The sequence below is a fragment of the Limulus polyphemus genome, unplaced genomic scaffold (assembly GCF_000517525.1).
Source record: "Limulus polyphemus unplaced genomic scaffold, Limulus_polyphemus-2.1.2 Scaffold12400, whole genome shotgun sequence".
Lineage (NCBI taxonomy): Eukaryota > Metazoa > Arthropoda > Merostomata > Xiphosura > Limulidae > Limulus > Limulus polyphemus.
Genome location: NW_013678010.1, coordinates 4,766 through 6,093, shown reverse-complemented (window position 1 = coordinate 6,093; position 1,328 = coordinate 4,766). Strand labels below are relative to the sequence as shown.

The 1,328-nt window shown below is 39.6% G+C and overlaps 1 protein-coding gene across 1 annotated transcript in view; it reads right to left on the bottom strand.

Moving 5' to 3' along the window:
* LOC111083955 overlaps positions 1–1,195 on the bottom strand; it is a gene marked incomplete at its 3' end in the record, with an annotated part of 7,081 nt that extends 5,886 nt beyond the window's left edge. The window contains exon 1 of the mRNA XM_022380713.1: positions 677–1,195. Coding sequence (XP_022236421.1) covers positions 677–754 — 78 coding nt within the window. The remainder of the gene's footprint in view (positions 1–676) is intronic.
* Between the last annotated feature and the right edge of the window lie 133 nt (positions 1,196–1,328).

Below are 1,328 nucleotides of genomic sequence, written 5' to 3'. Positions count from 1 at the left end.
TGTAGCTAGAGTACTAAACATTAGGTGTAGCTAGAGTACTAAACATTAGGTGTAGCTAGAGTACTAAACATTAGTTGTAGGTAGAGTACTAAACAATAGGTGTAGCTAGAGTACTAAACATTAGTTGTAGGTAGAGTACTAAACATTAAGTGTAGGTAGAGTACTAAACAATAGGTGTAGCTAGAGTACTAAACATTAGGTGTAGCTAGAGCACTAAACATTAGGTGTAGCTAGAGCACTAAACATTAGGTGTAGCTAGAGTACTAAACATTAGGTGTAGCTAGAGCACTTTGTTCTCCGTCAAGAACTTGAGTAAAGTGTGATTTTTATTACAATGTTTTTATAGACTGGTTTTTAAATTGACATTTATTTACCCGATCATCCTATCACGTATTTAGTTGAGGGAACACGATGTTTACTAATGTCCAACAAGTTTAATAATGCTTGTTGATACTGAAATCCGACTTTCATAATGAATATACTGTGACGTCAGTAACTGGTGACCTTTCTGTACGATACTAGTTTCTTACTTCTTTCAAATATTTTGGAAGAGACAGCGTGTTGAATTATTGAGCTAAGAATCCTTACTTATCAAATATTTAAAGTGACTATATAGACAGAAGTAGAATAAGATACGTGAAAGCGTTATCTTCCTAAACGTAAGATATGGTCTTACCTGTAAAGTACCAGGGAACTTGAGTGGAGCCGGGAAGAACGCGGGCCTCCCTCGGAAACGGTCGCTGTGGCTGGCCATTTCCAAATTTCGTTAAATCAAACTAGTGTTACCGTGAACCAGAATCCGGTAAAATTTAAGACGTCGTAGGTTTCATCCGGCGCGTAACGAAACCAGAAGTTGCTAATAAAATCGGCAACAGGATATGTCAGTGTTAATAGCGATGACCACCACAGCCGTGTATAAAGTTATTTAAGTTAAACTCTGTAGACAACTGTATTAATTACACGTGCACAATCTCAACACCAGCCACTGACTCACGCGCGCTGAAACCTTCCCGAACAAACCGTACTTAAAGCACGCGTCCAAACCTCTTGTGCCGGGTAATCATTGGCTAGCTGATTTGTAATAAAAAGACTTCGAGTCTTGTCAAATCCTAATAAGGCTAGACGCTAGCAGGGGCAGGACATGGCCCTTAGAGCAAATAACGAGTTTACGAAGAAATTTCAAGATCAAAATAAAAGTTCAATCGCTCACCAGTTAAAGTCGTCTGCTAGTAATCGAACGGGAACATTTTGACACGGAACCGTCTGTGGGGGCTGGGCAAAAGTGCGCTTTAGAGCCGCCATTGGTCAATTTTGTAGCTGATTGGACA